The sequence below is a fragment of the Vombatus ursinus genome, unplaced genomic scaffold, assembly GCF_900497805.2.
Source record: "Vombatus ursinus unplaced genomic scaffold, bare-nosed wombat genome assembly UNPS02014794.1, whole genome shotgun sequence".
Taxonomy (NCBI): Eukaryota; Metazoa; Chordata; class Mammalia; order Diprotodontia; family Vombatidae; genus Vombatus; species Vombatus ursinus.
The window spans coordinates 3,524,486-3,544,560 of NW_020954572.1; the positions used below are offsets into that span (position 1 = coordinate 3,524,486).

At 37.3% G+C, this 20,075-nt stretch overlaps 1 protein-coding gene across 3 annotated transcripts in view; it reads right to left on the minus strand.

Moving 5' to 3' along the window:
• Positions 1-12,765: 12,765 nt before the first annotated feature.
• CPSF2 (cleavage and polyadenylation specific factor 2) overlaps positions 12,766-20,075 on the minus strand; it is a 47,184-nt gene continuing 39,874 nt past the window's right edge. For all 3 annotated transcript variants that reach the window (XM_027869972.1, XM_027869971.1, XM_027869970.1), the window contains exons 11-15: positions 18,375-18,527; positions 17,819-18,044; positions 16,092-16,391; positions 13,776-13,910; positions 12,766-13,435 (exon numbers count right to left, since the gene is read on the minus strand). In XM_027869972.1, the coding sequence (XP_027725773.1) occupies positions 13,343-13,435; positions 13,776-13,910; positions 16,092-16,391; positions 17,819-18,044; positions 18,375-18,527 (907 nt within the window). In that variant the 3' untranslated portion in view covers positions 12,766-13,342. The remainder of the gene's footprint in view (positions 13,436-13,775; positions 13,911-16,091; positions 16,392-17,818; positions 18,045-18,374; positions 18,528-20,075) is intronic.

Here is a 20,075-nt window from a genome sequence, read left to right on the forward strand (position 1 = left end):
ACAAATGATTTTGAGCAACAATATGTCCAACATATGAACAAAAGTCCCTGACATGTAAATTATCAGGGCTATGTTAGGCTATCTTCTCACTAGAAGGGATCCACTCTAATAATTATTGTACCAAAATAATCCAAATTTGTTACATAATGGGGCACTAGTCTCTGATTACCAAGGAATCAGTTATCCACAGGTACAGTATTTGTCCTCCCACCTGAGACTATTCATAAGGAATTGAGGAAAAACTGGTTGCTTAGTGAAACAAAGTCCCCGTGTTCATTATAATGAGCTTGGGTCTGATGCTCCAAAAACTTGAAGAGGTTACTCATACAAGTGATCTTTTAGAGGGGGCGGAAGATCCAACTGATACAAAATGACAGCCAAAGTTAAGTCTTTGTTTGCAATGACAGCTATAAAATAGCATTAACATGGAACTGAAGATATCAAACCACTAATATGTTTTCATTTCAAAATGAGAAGCCGCTGTTTTGCAAAGTCAGAGACTAGAACTAAAATCAGAAGAACATCAAACTTATTCCCTATCAGATTTAGGGATAGGAGAAGAATTTACGAATAAACAAGAGAGGGAGGGCTTTGTGGAATGTGAAATGGATACTTTTGATTACATTAAATTAAAAAGGTTTTGTGCAAATAAAATCAATGTAGCCAAGATTAGAAGGAAAGCAGAAAATTTGGGGTGGGGGGAATTTATAGACAGTTTCTCAGATAAAGGTATCATATCTCAAATATATGGACAGCTTTATCAACTTTTTAAGAGTATACGTTATTCCCTGATTGATAAATGGTCAAAAGATATGAACAGGCAGCTTTTGGAAGAAGAAATCAAAGCTATATATAATCATATGAAAATGATTCTCTAAATCATTATTGATTAGAGAAATGCAACTTTGAGGTACCATCTCACACCTATCAAATTGCTAAAATGATAGAAGGCAAAAATGACAAAGTTGGAGGGGATGTGGAAAAATTAGGACATTAATTCACTATTGGTGGAACTGTGAACTGATCCAACCATTTTGGACAGCAATCTGTAATCATGCCCAGAGTTATAAAACTATATTCCCTTTGACCCAGTAATACCATTATTAAGTCTGTTTCCCAATGTGATCAGGGAAAAAGGGAAAGAACCTATATGTTCTAAAATATTTATAGCAGCTCTCTTTGTGGTAGCAAAGAACTAGAAATTGAGGTGATGTCCATCAATTGGGGAATGGATTAATAAGTTATGGTACATGATTGTGATGGAATATTACTATGCTGTATGATGAGCAGGTTGATTTTAGAAAGACATGGAAAGACTTGCATGAAATAATGAAGAATGAAATGAGCAGAACCAAAACACGCTGTATATGGTAACAGCAATATTGTTCAAAGAGTTACTGTGAATGACTAAGCTATTCTGAGCAATGTGAATATTCAAATAAACTACAAAAGACCTATGAAGAAAAATGCTACCCACCTTCAGAGAAAGAACGGATATATGGAACTATGTATTGTATAGTTTCACATATTTATATCTGTGTCAAATGTTGACCTTTTCTGGTACAAGGTTGGGAAGGAGGAAGACAGCTTAGAACTCAAAATGTAACATATAGATAGACAGACAGATAGACAGATAGATAGATATTTAAAGCCAGAAAGCTAAAGTAGCAAACTGTAAAAGTGAAAAAAAAAAAGAAAAAATTTCCTAACCATTTTATCAAAATCTTTGTTGTACTCATTTTAGTTTTTCTGTCTGTAACATGGCTCCTCCTTATTCTTTTTTAAAGACCATGCTTATTTAAAACTCACTTTCTTCAAGTCATCCCTGAATAGACCTTCTCTACATTATTCATTCTCTTGATGTGAAGGGTGAGGCATAGTAATATGCCTTTAAACACACACACACACACACACACACACACACACACACACCCCTCATAAACTAACGCTATTTCTCAAAGCAGTCACCCAAGGAGGCTACACGCTTCTTCCACTTATGTTGCTACTATTGATAATATTCTTACAAATCCTTTTTCTGGAATTGTCTTCAGGGCTTATGGCCCATTGTTTCAAAGGTTTTCCCTGGTGGCAAACTTTTATCTTTTGAAATGGTCAAAAGTCATTCAGAGTCAAGTGAAATGAATAAACCAGTCAAAATAATAATTTTGAGCCCTAAGATGACCATAATCAAAGACCATTGATTTAGCCAGTCAATAAGCATTTATTAATCACTTACTGTGTGCCAGGCATTGTACTAAGCACTAGAAATTTTTAAAAAGACGCAAAAACAAGGTTCTGTCTTAAAGGAGTTCACATTCTAATGGGAGAGACAATATGCAAACAACTATGCAGGCATACCACAGACAAGTAGAAAGACAGATATTGTTGCTCCTCCTTTATACTTGAAGAGGACTAAAATGACATCACAATGTTGGGGTCAAGATATAGTATGTTCAACTGCGGCTGATTGGACCAATACTAGTTCAGAAAACTCTTCCACACGTTGAACACAAATAGTTCACTTTGACATTTGGAATGGAGATGTCTCTAAATTTGTGCATTTCACATTTCTTTTGAGCCACTGCAATTCTGAGTAAAAGCTCATTGAGCACACCACCTTCTTTGATATGGGCCCGCAATGCTGGGCAGTCCTGTGCCAGTGACCCCATGTCTCACAATCCATACTAAAGTTCTTCAGAGAGACCTTGAAAGTGTCCTTCTATCACTTCTTCTGACCTCCATGTGAGTGCTTGCTTTGCATGAGTTCTCTGTAAAATAATCTTTTAGGTAAACATTGGTTTGACAATCAAATAATGTGGCCAGCCCATTGGAATTGCACTCTCCACAGTAGTACGAATGCTTGGCAGTTCAGCTCGAAAGAGGACCTCAATGTCCAGTACCTTATCTTGCCAGGTAATCTCCTGAATCTTCCTAAGACAACTCAGATTGGAAGTGGTTCAATTTTCTGACATGGCAGTGGTAGACTGTCCAGGTTTCATAGACATAACAACAGTAAAGTCAGTACAATGGCTCTGTAGACCATTCAGTTTGGTAGGCAGCCTAATACTTCTTCTCTCCCCCACATTTTTTCAGAACCTCCCAAACCATGAGTTAACTCTGTCAATGCATGTGTCAACCTCATCATCTATGTGGACATCCTTGGAAAGTATATTGCTAAGGTAAATGAACTCATACACCACATTCAAAATTTCTCCATTTGCTGTAACTAATGGTTCCACATATGGAGGGTGCGGTGCTGGCTGGTGGAGAATCTTTGTTTTCTTGGTGTTAATTGTCAGGCCAAAATTAGCACAAGAGGCAGAGAATTGATCCATACTCTGCTGCATTTCAGCCTCAGAGGCTACATTGAGTGCACAAACTCTCCTTCCACTTCAGTATTGGCTTGTAGCCTTTTCAGGTTAAATAATTTACTGTCAGTGCAATAGTTGATCCTGATTCCATTTTTGTCCATGTTGAAGGCATCTGACACCAAAGAAAACATTATGCTTAGAAGCATGGGAGCAAGCACACAGCCCTGTGTCATTCCATTGATGAATGGAAAACATGAGAGCATTGTCCTTTACCTAGAGCCCATGCAAGCATGCCAACATGAAACCAGAATATAATACTGATAAACTTCTCTGAGCAACCACATTTCACCATGATCTTCCGCTGGCCCTCACAACTGATAGTATCAAAGACTTTGGTCAGGTCAATGAATATTGTGTGTAGACCTCTGTTCTGCTCTTAGTATTTCTCCTGACAGCAAACCAGTGTTGACCACTCCTTGGGCCTTTCTGAAGCCACTGTAGGTCTTGGGTAGATGATCAGCTGCCAGGTGAAAGACCAGCCTATTAAGGAGAACTCTAGCAAGAATCTTGCCAGCAATGACTAAGAGAGAGACTCCCTCATGACTGTCACAGGACAACCTGTTTCTTTTTCCTTTACAGAGATGGACAATGGAGGCATCCTTGATCTCCTGAGGGATATCCTTCTCTTGTCATATAACCTGGAAGATTTCAGTCAGCTTCTGTATGAGCAGTGGATCCCCTGCCTTATAGACCTCAGCTGGGATAGAATCAACACCAGGCACTTTGCCACAGGAAAGGAGCCTAATGGCATTCAGTACCTCTTCTTCAGTTGGAAATTCAGCTGAAGAGGTATTGACTTCAACCTGAGGTATATGGTCAATGGCTTCAGCATTAGTTAAGAACAGTCTATTGAGAACACTATGAAAGTGTTCAGTACTCTCTCCAAAATCATGTCCTTATTACTGATCAGTATGGCTCCCTCAGCACTGAGTAGTTGAGATGCACCAGAGATCTTTGGCCTTTAGGGAATCATAGAAGTGCTTTCAATTGTTACTATCTGCATAAAACTAAATCTCATCTGCCTTCTTACTGAGCCAAGAATCTTATGTCTCTCTAAGCTTCATGTACACTTTATTTTTGATGGAGTTAAACACTACGTTCTTAGAGACAGACATATTGTCTTGTTGGTAAACCCTGTAGAGTTCTCACTTTTCATTTAGTAGCTTCTGAATTTTCCCACCATTTTCAACAAACCAGTCTTAATGTTTGCAGGTGTTCTGGCCCAGATGAGTAACTGTAGTGCTGTTCACCAAAACTCTGAAAGCTGCCCTCTCCTTTTCTGCTCCACTGTTGCTAACTGTGTGTTGACTCAGCTTTCCCTCCAGGTCAACAATAAACTGCTTACATGTGGAGAAGTACTCTAATCTGTTGAGTCTCCTGAAAGTCATCTTGGCTTAGGGCTGCCACTTTTGTTGAATGCAAATGTTTGGCTTGGAAAGGACAATCCTATGATGGGTCCAGCACTCTGTGCCACACATCACCTTTGACATTCTCATATCCTGTCTGTCTCTTCTCCTGACAATGATGCAATCTATTAAATGCCAGTGTTTGCTGCAAGGGGGCATCCATGATGTTTTGTGGCATTAGGTAAACAGAAGACATTGTTGATGATGAAAAGGTCACAAGATGCACAAGTCTTCAGTAGTAAGTGACTGTTGCTGTTGCTGTTTCCAACTCCATTCTTTCCAAGGACTCCCTGCTTTGTCTGATAGTCTGAGCCTACTCTGGTGTTTGTTAGTCATCCAGAATTACAAGCTTGTCCTTTTTCAGCACATTGATGATGAAGGTCTCCAGATCTTCATAAAATTTTTCTTTGTCCACATCAAGGTTCATCATGGTGGGAGAATATGCATTGATGATGTAAGGTGCTTTCCCAACTGGCAGTCATATTGTCATGACCCTGTTGTTTACTCCTTTTGGGGGGCATACAAGCTTGCTGACTAGATAATTTGATTGTGAAACCCACATCAGCTTCACTGCACTATTCATCACAGTGGCCACTCCAGAAAAACGTATATCCAGCTATGACTCAGGTAAGCTGTCTTCATTTACCAGCCTTATTTCACTCCGGGCTGCTATTTGGATGTGGTACTGAGTGCTCTGACAGCAAGAACTGTTCATCTTTCAGGTATACTGGATTTCATGTCATCCATGAGTGTGCATATATAACATGTACAATGGTGAGTGGAATCATTTTCACAAAAATTTTTGTACATTTTTTTTGTGTTTCATCCACAGGGTGAGATCCTTACCTGCTATAGTAAACAGGCCAGGGTTGGGTGAAGTAGACAGTTTTTAGGGCATCTTTTCTAGCTCCTCCCTTATGCCAGGAGGTGAGCAACATGGTCTTTTAAAAAAGCTGCTCAGATACCCAGGGGGCTGCCAAATCCTACTACTGCTTCAGTCCAGTGAGAAGACAACCCGATGGCCTGAGCCACCTTTGTGCAGGGTTGCGACTCCCAGTGGATCTGCAACTGCTGCTTGATATCCTAATTCACATGTAAACTGGATTTAGATGAGGCAGGACTGTGTGAAGTAGTCAGCCTCAGTATTACTTCCAGAGTCATAAAAGTCCAGTGGCAAGACAAAAGTCAAGACAACTGGTGATGGCCCGGGATGTAGTAGATGACCTTGGAATCTTCAATGTCTGACCAAGCTCTAAGCGCCCCACAGTGCCTGCTTCTGCTGCCTTTATGGCCTGTTGAAATAAATTGCTCTTATCTATCCATTCTGCTGGGAGAACTCTTCACATGCTTGGGATAGACATCCTCCTAACAAGGACTTTGAGGCCTGTCAGTTTCCCTCGACCTGATTTAGCCCATCTGCAGAGACAGTCTTACTGGGGTGTGGCCACTGGGCATGCTATAGCTTCTTGGAGCCACTGGTGAGAGTTAGGTGCCCTAAAAAGAGCTTGGCAAGCCCTCACACCAGAGGTGCTAGTCCTCCCTAAACAGTCCACAAATCCCACTGTGTGAAAAACCATTCAGAGTCAAGTGAAATGAATAAACCAGTCATAATAACCATTTGGGGTCCTAAAATGTCATAAAACTGATTCATTCAGCCAACAAGCATTTATTAATCACTTACTGCCAGCCAGGAACTGTCCTAAGCATTAGAGATTTTTTTGTTTGTTTGTTTTTGGCTAGGCAATGGGGTTAAGTGACTTGCCCAGGGTCACACAGCTAGTGTCAAGTGTTTGGTCTGAGGTTGGATTTGAACTCAGGTCTTCCTGAATCCAGGGCAAGTGCTCTATTCACTGTGCCACCTAGCTGCCCCAAGATTTTTTAAAAAGACAAAAATAAGGTCCCTGTCTTCAAGGAGCTCACACTTTGATGGGAGAGACAACATGCAAACAACTACACACATATACCATATACACTGATATATATAGCTAAAGATGTATATATAGACAAGGATTTGTTCATAAATAAAGCTAGCTTTAATTTATGTAGATACTAGTAAAGGACCTAACTAGAGTGCTTTCTAGGAGAGTGTTTTATGTTCATTTTTGAAGAAAGGAATTCTTTGTGATGTTGCTTGTCTTTCTTGGAAGGTATAAATATGTACATCTAGTCATTGTAAACAAATCCTCAAGAGAATAACCAGTAAAGTTCAGAAGCAAAAAAGAAAAAAAAAAAAAAGATCTCATTCAAAGTCCTTTGTGCTCCTGGACAACTTGTTCCATCTTTGGGGCTGGGTACCAACCCAGAAAACAGCAAAAATAGTTTTGCCACATCACTAGGTTGCTCCGTCTTTAAAAGCCACAGTATTTATACCCCACAGCTCCACTCCATATTTAACAGTTGCACTTAGCATGATAATAGTGAACACTGTACACTGCTGATATTCTCTTCTTTTCATCTTGATCTCCAATTTCATATAAAGGAGTGATATACTATATATTAAAAACCTCCCCTTTATACTATATCTATCTATAAAAAAATAGCCTCCCATTTATATTATATATATTACCTCCCATTTAATATATATATCTATATATATATATAATATAAATCTATTTACACCATATACATATATACATACCCATCTGTCTATATCTATTTGGTAATCTCAGAGAAAGGTACTGGGTGAGGGAGAGTAGGGGGAAGAGACCAGGAAATGCCTCTTGCAGAAAGTGGTATTTGAACTAATTCAGCAAGAACTCATGTTGCTGAGCTAGACTGTAGAATACATAAGAGGGTATAGAATGTGAGAAGACTGGAAGGGTAGGAAAGGGTTTTTGATTATTTGTGGCTTAGTAAACTAAATCTGAACCCATCTAAAAGATTTATTGCAGGTGTACCCAGGAGAAACCAGGTTAACAATGTTAAAACATGCTTGTGTTCTGGCATAGACATGCTTATTGGCAACACATTTGACACTTTTTTCTGTCATTAATTGTTGCCTTGACAGGTTATGAACCCTCATTGCCTTGAGTATTTGTTCCACTGACATCACATTAAGGATGATTAATGGATTCAGTTTCAGTGCACCTAGGCTATATCCCTTTAAAAATGGAAATTACCATAAAACTGAAAAGGGTTTGTACAAACAAAATCAATGCAGTCAGAATTAGAAAGGAAACAGTTAAATGGGGGGAAATTGTTGCAGTGAATTTCTCTGAGAAAGATCTGATACTTAGGATATAGAGACAGCATAGTGGATAGAACACTGAACCTGTAGCCAGGAAGACCAGGGTCCATAATCCTATCTTAGATACCTATTAGCCATGTGACCCTGGGCAAGTCAAAAACCTCTCTTTCAGCCTTGGTTTCCTCATCTATAAAATGGGGATAATAGCACTTGTTTCACAGGATCATTGTAAGGATCAAACAAGAGTATATTTATATATAGATAGATGTCTATATATGGATATGGATACATGTATGCACTGTGTGTGAGTGTATGTGTGTGTGTGACACGGAGAGACAGCGAGAGAGCGAGAGAGCGAGAGAGAGCGACAGAGAGAGAGAGAGAGAGAGAGAGAGAGAGAGAGAGAGAGAGAGAATGTATCTTTGGAAACCTTAAAGTGGTATAAATAGGATGGTGACACAAATATATGAACCATTTTGAAATAGACAAATGGTCAAAGAATATGAATAGACAGTTGCCAAAAGAAGGCAAAACTATCAACTGCCATATAAAAAACAAAACAAAACAAAACACCTTCAGATCACTAAGAGAATTAGGAGGCAGGGCAGATAGAGCACCAGCCCTGGAGTCAGCAAAACCAATGTGACCACAGATTACTCATTTCTTCTGGTTTTGTTGTGATTTTACTTTGCTCATTTGCTATTTCATTGGTTTGATTTTCTTCCTTTTTAAACTACATTAGCTAACTTTATCAATTTTATTAATTTTTTCAAAGAACAAGCTTCCAGTTTTCTCATATTTTTGTTTGCATTTACTTCTTATCTAGTTATCATCTGTCCTCTTTTGTGCATAATTTAGGTTTATTTTTTGATTTTCTAATTTTTTAAAATGTGTATTCAGTTCAGTTCATTAATCCTTTTTTTCTATTTGTTAATGGATGTTTGTAAAGATATGATTTTTCCTGACAACTGCTTTAGCTGCATCCCAAAAATTTTATGTTGCTTCGTCATAATTTTCTTTCACATATTGTTCCCAGGATTTGTTCCTCCTATCCAGCTATTAAATGGAACTTTAAAGCACAAGTCTCACCACATCACCACGGCCATTCAATAAGCTCCAGAGGTTACCCATTACCTCTAGGAACAAATATAAAACTCTGTTCGGCTTTTAAAGCTCTTCATACCTTCCTACTTTCCAGTTTTCTTACATCTTTTCTCTACCACATACTTACTATCCAGTATCACTTGTTTCCATGCTGTTCTTCACACATGTCATCTCTTAACTGTGTATTTTCAATTTCTGTCCCCCATGCCTGGAATTGTCTCTCAGCATGCTGTTTCCCCATTAGATTGTGGACTCTTTGAGAGCACAGACTATCTTTTGACTTTTTTTTTGTATCTCTAGTGCTCAGCACAGTACCAGTACTGTGCTTATTAATAAATAGCAGCTGTAGGTGCTTAATAAACTTGTTGACTTGACACTGCTGCCGAAGTGCTTTTCAAGGACAGATCTGATCACATGACTCCACTACTCAATCAACTCCAGGGGCTTCCTATTCCTTCAAGGATAAAAGATTCTTTTTTTCCCATTAAAGAGGTCATTCCTTGACTCACTTCTCAACCAACCTTAATCACTGAATGGGTGTTGCTTCAAAGTGAGAACTCTGAGCTTAGAAAGGTCAAGGTTTCCCACTGCATTTGGGGTTATCTCCTGTAGTCCTGATCTATATCTGGCCACTGGACCCAGATGGCTCTGGAGAAGTGAGTGAGGCAGGTAACTTTGCACAGCCCTCCTTCACTTAAATCCAATTCACTTGCAAATCATAGTAATGGGGTGACAGGCCTTGGACCCCTAAAAGGAAAAGATCATGTCTTTGAAAGCAACTCAGTTCCTGGAATCTTCTCAGATTTCAGCAGCCCAGATCACTGGTGTCTAGCCAAGGAACAAGGCCCACCCCAGCACTCTTAGAACACCTGATTAGCTTACTTGACATTCCTTTAGCAGTTGTTCTTAGCCCATCCCAGACTACTTGCAAATACCACCACTCCTTAATCCCATATGAATCACCTAATTAGCCTACTTGATATTCCTTTCACTAGTTCACCTGGCCCACCCCAGACTACTTACCATTCCTTAATCCTATCCAGATCTTTTCACTGTTCCTTTTTTGTATACAAGTATCAATCTCAACCCCTTCAAGGTGCAGATTCCTATCGGCCTTACAACAAACTGCCCCTAGACTGGAAAGTTAGAGTGCCTGAATTCATTTCAGGTGGACGCTGCTCTGTACTCTGACATTTTGGGGTTCCCAACAACCCCAAACAGCATCAATGGTATCATCTTCCTGATGTCATGGTCCTCTTCCAGAACAAAGGACAAAACAACAAAAGAAACACTCTTTTACTTTTAAAGACATATCCAACCAGGCCCTAACCCATCCTTCTGTTCTCCCTGGGCATTATTTCCTCTCCTGCACTCTGTGATCCTGCCCAATTTATCTCCTGTTTCATCCCAACACCCATTTCTAAGCCAGACTGTCCCACAGGCCAGTACTCCCTCCTAACATCCATCTTATAGTCTTCTGAATAAAGCCTAGTAATCTCACTCCCAAACACACACACACACACACACACACACACACACACACACACACATTTCCCCACTAGAATACAAGCTCTCTAACAGTAGGGATTGTTTCCTCCTTTGTATTTCTATTTCCAGTGCCTACCACAAAACAGGCATTTCATAAATTCTTGACTGATTGGCAAGTCAACTAAATTTTCTGAGCCTCAGTCTTTAAAATGAAAGAATTAGGCTAGATTATTTTTAAAATCCCTTCTCATTGTAAAGTTCTATAACTTTAAGTTGCTTTTTGTATATAACCTACTCATTGTTTTCCCTATGAAGTAGCTGCAAGGAAAAAGAAAGGTTGGTTTTAGAATCAGAGGATCTGGGTTCAAATCCTAACTGCCAGTTATTGCCTGTATAACATTGAGCAAATCACTTGCCTTTTCTGAGTTTCTGGTCCCTCATTTCTAAAATGAGAGGGTTGGATTAGTATATCTATAAAATGAGGGAGTTGAATTAGATGATCCCTAAGGTCACCTCATCACTCTAAATCCTATAGAGTTGGTTTCAAAAGGAACCTGGTTATTACAGGCCATCCACTAGGACATGGAAATAACTTTATTATACAGAAGCTTTCTTTATAATGTGTTCAATCCAATAAAAGTTAAAACCCTTTACAACAATTGCCACCTCTGTGCAACAATAACAACCCAAAAAACCCAAAACAAAAAAAAACCAAAACACAGTATTGGCCCATTTCTTTCAAAAGTACAATGAATACAACAAAGGAATTGTGTACATAGCACAATAATTTTGACAGTTCCTCTGAATTTACTAAATACAATTTGAGCTATCTCAAAATTATTTATATTTTTTATTTTAGGGACAACATACCATAGTGGATAGAGTTAGCTGTAGAATTAGGAAAATGAGTTTAATTTCTGCCTCTGATACATACTAACTGTGTGACTTCAGGTTAGTAACCTTTAAGTGTCCCAGGCAACAGCAAAGACCACAAGTGGTAGATAACAGTTTGGTAGAGAAAGTTTTCACACAGAGAGTTCTCTATATCAAATGAAATCTCAGGTCTAGACCAAATACGTAAGTCTAGATGTGTGTGTATGTTTTACAGCCACAATTTATTTGGGTAACAACTGAGAATAAAGTTTCATGGACATGGAAATGAAACCTTTTTAGAAATTTTATTAACCTTGCCAGCCAAACAGGTTAAAAAAATACTAATCTTGCAATGGTATTTGTTTGCACAACAGCTTCTAGCAGCATTTTAAATGAAATTTATACTTATGGAATGTGTCAGGTAAAAAAAAAATTAGGCAAGAAACAAGTTTTCAGTATTACAATGAAAGATGCAATTATCAGCCACTCTAACCAAGACATATAGTCCCAGTATTATTCTGTACTGGAATAAAATCTCGGGGAAGATTTTTGTTTAAAGTACTAATAGTGTTCATCTATGTGCTTATCCACATTAACACTAGTAATACAATTTATCTGGTTCATAAATACCACAGTTGCTTTTACGTTAGCAGTAAGAATCTTCAGAGTGGCTCTATAAATACCTGAAAATGAAATTGATCAGCTTTATTTTAAGAGAAACCCATCAATCTAAAGTGCTAAGTGTAAGAAACAGGATGTGGATTTTGAATTTATGAAATAAATGCCAAAGTCTGTCACAATTATGTCACTTCCTACAAAAACTCACCAGATTACATGGTTTTTCTTTAATGAGATGATCTGAATTCAATGTAAACTAAGTACACTGCATTTCCTTTTGGTTATCTTGTGACAAACACAAGGAAGTTATAAAACACAAAAAAGTTAAGGTTTTGGAGGGAGTTAGCCTCCTATGTAGTAATTTAGTGCTGACACACATCATCTACATGCTGCTTAGGGGTCTTAGAAGCATGCAGACCTAAGAGATAAAAACACATTTATTTTTAACCATAGTATTACTTTGTTTAAAAAAAAAAATGACGTTCAATGTTTGTTTCTTTCACAAAACATTAAAACCAGAATTTCTAACACACCACACTACAAATAACCCTTTTGTGCTATTTGTATTCAAATGACAAAATTGTATTTATACCTAAAAAAAAAAGCATTAAAAACTGATTTTTTGTCTCAATAAAAATAATTATCACTTGAAACAGGTACTGAGCAAGTATGATGTGAAAGTGAGTTTAGAGGAAGAGTTCTAGTATATGTACAAGTATATTTGTTGCTGTTGTTTATTTAAACAATCTATAAAAGTCCATTTTATCAAAACAGTTGCTTTTGTACTCTGAGTAGCAGTTCTTTCCTAATTTCAAAATCCCCCATTTTTTCCTATTCTGAGAAATTAAAAAAAACAAAAAAACAAAAAAACAAAACACAAAACACTGATTTACACAAACTCTGTAAAAATTATTTTTTATGAACATACATATACCCTCTGAGTCCAAGAACTTGTTTGCCTAGTTTTACCGTTAAAATCAAATAATGCCAGCTTAGAAAAGTGGGCTTGTCTATAAAGAAAACCAACAATGTCAATTTCTGGGCATGTACAGCCATAGTCATGGTATTTATCAATCTGAAAATCAAAAAGGTGGAATGTTCAAGATTTACTAAGCAAAATGGTCTGCATTTTTCACTTATTTAGTATAATTTCTTGGGCTTAAAATATTATCTTCCTAACTAGTCCTCTCTGTATAAATTATAGAACAACAAAGGAAAACAACAAAATAAGGTGAAGAGCCCTTCCTTTTTTTTCCTCAGAAAGGGAAAACAGATTCTTCTGGACAACAGGTCCCCTACACAATAGCATACTGTTCATATAAAAGATCTCTTATCCTATAAAAATCCTGACAAAGGCAGCCTTCAAGTCCAATACGTCCAGTTTCAGTCTAAGAAAGAAGGAAAAAAAGGAGTTTGTTAGTTTTATAAAACATTAAAAAAAACCTCAACTGAATTTATGTCAAGGTTACTTTTGAACCTCCCGTTTCCGGATAATGCTCCTGAAACCTAGGATAAGGCCAAGCACACAGTGGGCACTTATTTAACATTTACTGAATTTCAATATTTTTAGATCATTTCTAGAAACAACTACTATCAATTAACTTAACAACTTTGGGAGATAATTTGCGAAGATTGGGTAAGAGCATATAAGACATGATAATTCAGTGATCTAGAGCTTTTGTTCGATTTACCCCCTCCTAAATTTTCAAATCTTACAGAAACACTCACTCTACGGACAGCTACTAGATTGTTGCAAACAAGTACTCCTCCCACAAACTCAGCCTGGATTCCCTCTCGCAACAGAACTTGTTTAAAATCAGACAGTCTTGGTTCATTCATAAACACTGACTGGTGTCCAGGAACCTTTAAAAAGATGAGACAAGGAGGGGGAAAAGCAAATCAAAATCAAAATACCAGGTATACAATCCCAGATATTTTCTATTAATCCCTCAAGCCATTTGAGAGACGATTTCAAGAAAGTAATTCATGTTTCCTACTTTTATTCTGAATTTTACATTATTTCTTAACATTACAAAGAACTCCACATTTTAATGTGACTTTACAATAAATTGTATTAGTCATGTTTCATTACTAATACACCTGCCAGGGTTCTATTAAGCTCCTCAACTTCACTCACTTAGCTAAGGCCAATCAGAGTATCACTATTCGAGCTGGAGTCAGAACTGAAAGACCCTCAAGTTCCCAGAATTTTCTCTGGTTCAAAGATTATTTGCCACTCCCCTTCTCCAAATTCCTGTCCCATCTCCACAATGAAGCTAACAGTACATTGGCACTTTTCAAAGGACTGATAAACAGTATATGGATGCCCTGGTTATCAGAATCAGGACGATATAACCTGTAGCTACTTCTCTAAGTGCTGCTGGCAGGGTAGGTGGGACGGGACAGGGAGAAGGTATTACCCTCAGAGGGGTAAAAGGGGAAAAAGGATCTTCCAATTTCTCCTCCCAATTCCAAAGGAAGAATACTTGAGGTACATACAAGAATAAAGGCTATGATGCTACATTGGATTAAAAATGTGCCATGGTTAAATCATCCAGAGTGCTCACAAAATCTTACAAGGCAGTAAGTGGAAGATAAAAACAGTACAGCCAACTCATTTTTTAATACCCAACTCAAACGCCTAGGAAGCCTTCTCTGATCCCTATATTCTAGGGGTACTTAATCTTTTTTGTGTGCATGTCATGGACCCCTTCACAGAATATTTTTAAATGCATAAAATAAGTTGAATTACCAAAGAAACAAAGTTTATTGAAATAGTTTTCAAAATATGTTTTTAAAGTTGACAGATCCTAAGACTCCCTGCTCTAGTCAATAACAAATTTCCCTTTTAGACTTTCCACAGCATTGTTTCACAATAAACTAAAGCACTTTTAATATCATATATTATTTTTTATCTTCGTATCTTATCTCCATTCTCGATTGCCTCACAAAGACAAGGATAATATCCTATCTGAACTTTGTGTCTGTTTCAATGCCTGGGACCATGCTTAGGATGTAGGAGGTACTTGATAAAGTTTTGCTGAATGATTAAAGAACTGTCATTTAACTGGAGCTTTGAAGTTTGCAGAGCATTTTAAATACATTCTCACTTTATCCCCATAACACGTGGCAAAATATTACAGATATTATTCTGATTTTACAATGGCGGTAACAATTGAAAAGGCTCAGAGAGGTCAATCAATAATCTGTCCACGGATTCCCAAATAAAATGTGTTAAAGGAAGGATTAGAATCAGGTGTCTCAACTCTAAGTCTTTCCATATTATTATGAAGGTGCCTCTTTACTCAGGGAACAAACAAACAGGTGCTAATCTTTCTTAGTGATGCATTTCAGGCCATGTAAAATTCAAGGGCAACATATCATAGGGCGGGAGTTAGCAAGTTCAGATGGTAAATTCAAGTTTGCAAATGACCAAAATTTCCCTATTAACATATATTTTGGTGATCCTCCATTTTAAACAAATCTTAAGCAAATCAGTACTGTAAAACTCCAACTTAAAAGCAGACAAATTAGATGATAAGTCACAGTACAAAAAAGTATTTACCACAGAGTTTCTTTAAATATTGACAATTTAGATTCAAAAGCAATGATTTCATCAGCATGGATTCTCCCTCTAGGTCTTCACAGTGTTATAAGTTTCCTCACCAAAAACATTCATCACCTGATATCTAAACTGAGAAATGAACTTCTCTGAACTTAGTTGGGATGAACTTCATATGACTCTCCATTGTGTACTGAAAGGCTTTCTAGAACCCTGGGTATCTGCACTGTGGTGTGACTGCACAGAAGAACATAAATGAAGGACAGGGCTGTCCCAGGACATTTAAAATGATCAGATTTTTTTAAATGATTCAACTTACAAACAAAACTTAACAGGAACATGCCTTGAGCAATATACTTAATAGCTTATACACATGACACAAAATTTCATAAATATTATCATTAGAATCATCTCTACAATGGAAATAAAGTTGAAAAAACCAGAAGGATTTATTAAGAGAGACAGTATAAACTTTTTTTTACCTCATGAGGTGGCAAAGGTTCCAAAGTGGGAATAATTTCACTCTCTTCACCTGTTTCTTTGTCATCATCTCCAAATAGACTCTTCATAGCTTTTTGCTGTGCTATGACACTAGCATCTGAAGGAGTATCCACTTGCATCTCTGAGTCTTCTCCATCATCCTTCAGTTCTCCTTCTTCTAAAATAACACCTGTGTCTACTTTGGAAACTCGCATGTCTAGGACACCATCTATCCAAGCTAGTTCAGCATCTTTTGCTTTACAGAACTGAAGAGAGCTGACAAGTGAATCCTTTAATCTCACCTAAATATGTATCATACATAGGACATTTTGAAAAAAATGAATGTCGGAAAAGAAAAAAAGAACCAATGAACATGTTAATATTAGCAAATCAAACACACCATTTTGTAGGATATTCAATATTTGTAAATATTATACTTATGAAAAAAAGTATATTAAAAACTTATGTGAAACTTTTATTAACGAAGACATATGTAAATATACCCCTAGACCTCAAGATGGTAAGGTTAAATAAAGGACCTTGCCGAGTAGCAGTCTCAATGATGACTATAAATGACTACAGTAGACTGATAACCTTGCTACCTTTAGAGGTGGACCTACTAACTGCACTACATATGAAGTATTAGTATTACATAACAGCGATGGTTTAGTACAATTATATCATTTCCTTTTATCAAGAGAAAGGATATGAAGATAGAACGAGCTATTATTTGTGAACGTCCATGAACCCAGACCCTGACCCAGAGGAAGTCTATAAACCCCGCTGTTTAGCTAAGCAGGGCTTTGCTTCCCTTGGACAGGAGGATCTAGCTTCAATCTAGAACCTCACAGCCCCTAGTAACTTCAGCCTGTAGTCAGGCTATTTGCCTGGATAGCTATGACTTTCAAGGCGCAGTTACTTGTACTGCTTTGCTTCCTCTGGCCAAAGATGACAGTGAAGAAAATGAGAATATTTTCTTAGATCCTTTTGTAGGAGTGTGTGGTTTGTATATTATTTAATAAACCTTGTGGTTAGATCAACTGAGTATTAATTTTCTTCGAAATCTTGAACCTAATAAGTAGTATGTCTGTTTGTGTCCTTGTTAATATATGCGAAACACTAGCACTTTCTTCTCATTTGGGGTGATAGGAGGGAGAAGAAAATATATACATGTATACCCTAAAATATGAAAGAAAAACGTTAAAGGATTTTGTTAAAAGTAAAAGACAGGTAAGAGAAGAGAATTAAGAGAAGAAATTTTAAATACACTGTTATACACTGAGCTACATAATTACTGTAAATATGCTCCCAAATCTACACCTAAAAAAAAACCCTACACATGCACATTATACAAATACAAAAATTCAAACGCTAAACTTTTAAAAGATCTGGCTTGAGGAGAAGAACTGTAGGTGTGGAACACTAAATACAATGACACTCAGGAGGTATGGTGGTTAGTTTTTCTGAAGTACTTCTCCCATTCATTCTTTGTTATAAAGAATGGCTCCCTAGGTAGGGGAGGAGACAGAGGGATCCATATCCAGAAATAAAACTGATGCAAAAATAAGATATCAATAATTTTTAAAAATCTGGCTTGATATACAGATTACTGCCAAACTCTCCTGTGATGAGGATCTACACTATTTCATTCAGATCAAGATAGTGGTCCTTTTTCTCTCTATCAAAAAAGCATTACTTCTACATAGCTCAAACTCTAGAATATTATTACCTGATAGATATGAGTTTCACTGGTGGCATCTACTGTTTCATGTAGCTTTGGCATATACACTTTAATATCTTTTCCACCAAAAGCTCGGCAACATTCTGCTAGATCTTGACTGGCCTCTGGTGGTCCATGCACGATAATCAACTGCCGTGGTTTCATCTGATTAATTATTTTTTTAATGGAGTCACCATCTGAACGTCCTTCATAGTCTATATAAGTAACTCTGGCTCTGTAACAAAGTACAAAGTAATAAAAGCTTATTTTCCTCAAGTTAATTTTTACTTAACCTAGGCCAGTGATATTTCTCAAAAATATCGATTTAGAAACAGAACAAAGCATTCATTCCAATTTAAAAAACAAATGCATCTATTGTTGCACTACAGCAAAAAAGAGAAAATGCAAGATAAATGAGTTAGGTAATATATATTTATTAATAGTAGAACACAAGTCTTTAAAGTTAATGTATGTTTTGCACTTAATTTCTTAAACTTGCTTGCCTTCTCTTTCATATCCACCATTTTTCCCACCCCAACTTCCTTAACACAACTGAGGCACTTACTTGATTTCAATTGATTCTGTTGCAGATATGCACTTGGTAGGAACATCTGATAAATCCTGATCCATAGGTTCATCTCCATTTGTCAAGCCAGATTCTAATTTGCTTTTTTCTTCTTCAGTGGCTTGAAGTTCGGGCACTAAGAAATCTTCTGGTCTAAATAATAAAGTCTCACTATTACTAGTTCAGTAATATGTAATATAATATTACATAACAATCTAGTGGCACCATTAGTAACATCAGTTTAAGTATCTTAATCTACAAAGATGAAGTGTAGTTCAAAAACAATGCAAAATGTGACTGAAAAAAGTTCCATCTTCTACATTTTTAAGTTCTAAGATACTTATAATGACAAATGACAAGGCACTCATGCATATTTTCCTTAAACCTATCTAAAATCACCATGTCCAACTTCACTTTTGCCTTCAATGCAAGTTCAGCTATCACAGGTAGATTGAGGAATGGAAAGGGAACTGGATTTAGAGACAGAAAACAAGTTCAAATTATGTAAAAGATGCTGGCTTAATTAGGAGACCTGGGTTCAAGTTGCAGCTCTGCCAATAACTACCTGAATGACCTTGGGCAAGTCATTTGCCCTCCACAATACTGTTTCTTCACTTGCAAAATGAGGAAGTTGGTCTAGAGACCTGTAAAGTTCTTTTAAGCCCCCATTTAGCACCTATTCCTCCTCCCCAATTCTCATCACACGATTTTATTTTATCCTTTACGGAGAAGTCCAAGTCCAGGTGGCCTGAGCATTCCAATTTTCATCTTCTTTCATGTCACCTGTTATTGTCTCTATACCTGTCTCACCTTCCCCTTCCAGCTCAGAAAATTTTCTTTTTTCTTGTCTAAAGTTAACCCCTTCCGCCTATGTTCTAGCCTACCATCTCCTCCCATCTTTTCCAGGAACTCTGTTCCCACAAAACAAAATGAAAACATAAAACATATTAAATAACTTTTTGTTTTATATCTTTGCTGTAAGCCCTTTATTTTAGCTGCCATATAACTTCTCTCCTTACTTTTGTTACTAAACCTTGAAAACATTTTCTACCTCACTGATTACTTACATTAACTTCTATTAAAGTGTCCTCTCCAAGATATTTGTAAGACCTAAATCTTGTCAAACAGTGACTTTTTCAGGCCTTGTTCTCCTCTACTTCTCTATAGAATGGATCTTAACCCTTCTGAAACTCCTTCCCTGGTGTCCTATATGTTCTGGTTTCTCCCTATAACATGACCCTTCTTTTTCCTTGTTCTGCCCTTTTAGTCCTAAAACTAGGTATGCCTCCACAGGATGTTTCTTCTGTCCTCAGTTTTTCTCAATACTCCTATCGTTGGAAAACATCTACTTTTTCTGGCTTCCTTCCCTACTTCTCTACTCACCAATGATGACTCACCAACCTAAAAAGCAGTTGCCAGTCCTGACCTCTCACTTCTCCTCTTATATATTCCAATCTTATTTGAGGCACACTTCCAGTAATCTGGGAGAAAAATTTTAGGATCATCTTGACACTTACCTTTCCCTCATCCTCCACATCAAATCTGCCACCAAATTCTATAGTTCCTTCCTTCCAAATGTCTTAGAATCATCTCCATTCCAACTGTTATTCTTTAGTCCAGGTCTTAATCATCACAAATCTGGATTATTTAAAACAGACTTCTAGCTTGTCTCATTGACTAGCTGTTTCACTCAACCCATAT